This window comes from Ricinus communis, chromosome 5 (assembly GCF_019578655.1).
Source record: "Ricinus communis isolate WT05 ecotype wild-type chromosome 5, ASM1957865v1, whole genome shotgun sequence".
Lineage (NCBI taxonomy): Eukaryota > Viridiplantae > Streptophyta > Magnoliopsida > Malpighiales > Euphorbiaceae > Ricinus > Ricinus communis.
The window spans coordinates 4,730,120-4,731,697 of NC_063260.1; the positions used below are offsets into that span (position 1 = coordinate 4,730,120).

At 34.0% G+C, this 1,578-nt stretch overlaps 1 protein-coding gene across 1 annotated transcript; it reads left to right on the forward strand.

Annotated features, from left to right (window-relative positions):
- Positions 1–262: 262 nt before the first annotated feature.
- Positions 263–1,578, forward strand: LOC8272200 (probable esterase KAI2). Its single transcript, XM_002531891.4, has 2 exons — positions 263–666; positions 980–1,578. Exons 1-2 carry the CDS (start codon positions 263–265, stop codon positions 1,422–1,424), a joined length of 849 nt encoding a protein of 282 aa, XP_002531937.2. The 3' UTR covers positions 1,425–1,578.

The following is a 1,578-nucleotide window of genomic DNA, read 5'->3' on the forward strand; positions in this document are numbered from 1 at the left end:
CCTAGTTTGATAACTATGATTCTTGCTACATACCTCAGAAAACCAATTCAAAAGACCATGACAATGGATAGATGAGCTAGCGACAATGAACAACATAATTATATTTGATTTAGAATTTTGTCTTTATAATGCTGATGCTTCCCAAGGCACAAGGGAAGACAAATTTTGTAATTTGTTTACATCTCATTCTTGAAGTGAGTTCCTTCATGTTTATCCATTGGTGGGCTCCCAAAATAGCTATTAAATACTATAAAAGCACATTATGCAAGTAGATGAACAAGTTAGTCGAGAAACCAATATGGGAATAGTGGCAGAAGCACACAATGTTAAGGTTTTAGGCTCAGGAGAGCAAGTTATCGTCCTCTCCCATGGTTTTGGCACCGACCAATCTGTTTGGAAGTACTTGGTACCACACTTTATTGAAGATCATACCGTAGTTTTATATGATAATATGGGTGCTGGTACTACTAATCCAGAATATTATGATTTTGAAAGATATTCGAGTATTGAAGGTTTCGTTTATGATTTGCTTGCTATTTTAGAAGAATTACAGGTTAAGTCTTGTATTTTTGTTGGTCACTCAGTTTTGAGTATGGTTGGTGCTATTGCTTCCATTTATCGCCCGGATCTCTTTTCTAAACTCGTCATGCTTTCTGCTACTCCACGGTAAAATTTTGTTAGCTTATCTTGCTTCATTTCCTTCTTTGACAAATATTTATCAAAAATGGCAAAATCTAAAAGATTTAAGTTCATACTAATTGATTTTTTACTACATAGTTATAGTTATGAGTCGGAAGTTAGTTCGACCATAAAAATACAAAATAAATTTTTATTGATCTAATATCTTAGAATGGTTAAGAATTAAATCTCAAGACGTTTTCTTATCATTAAAATTATCTAGTTGAATTTGCTTATTATATTCCTAAAATGACAAATGTTTATCTTTTAAATTTCAAATATTTTGATCGTTCTACATCAGGTTATTGAATGATATAGATTATAATGGAGGGTTCCAGAAAGAAGACCTGGACCAAATGTTCGAAGGAATGAGTTCCAATTACAAAGCATGGTGCTCGGGATTCGCACCAATGATAGTAGGTGGTGACATGGAATCCATATATGTGCAAGAATTCTCTCGGACCCTATTCAACATGAGGCCTGATATAGCCTTAAATTTAGCTAAGGTGATATTCCAATATGATGCTAGACATATCCTATCCATGGTGACAAAACCGGTCCACATAATACAGGGCACCATGGATTTGGCAGTTCCAGTGAAAGTGTCTGAATATTTGCGTCAGAATCTCGGCGGCCCATCTACTGTGGAACTCATGCCTACAAGTGGTCACTTGCCGCAATTGAGTTATCCAGATATCGTAATCCCAGTTGTTCTCAAACACATCTACTTAGATATAACGAAATGATAGTATTTTTTTATTTTTAATGTTAATATCTTTCTAAGAATGTTTGTTTTCTTATGGTACGTAGTTAAATAGTTGGAAGAGAGGTAAAACTTTATTGTATTATATGGTTTACAGGTTAAGTAGAGAAAAATAAAACTCTATTGTCTTCTTCTTA

Excerpts from the sequence above, each read along its gene's own strand:
- LOC8272200 (XM_002531891.4), top strand. The coding sequence starts at position 263 with ATGCAAGTAGATGAACAAGTTAGTCGAGAAACCAATATGGGAATAGTG. Across the intron at positions 667-979 it reads ATGCTTTCTGCTACTCCACG|GTTATTGAATGATATAGATT; the intron begins GTAAAATTTTGT and ends GTTCTACATCAG.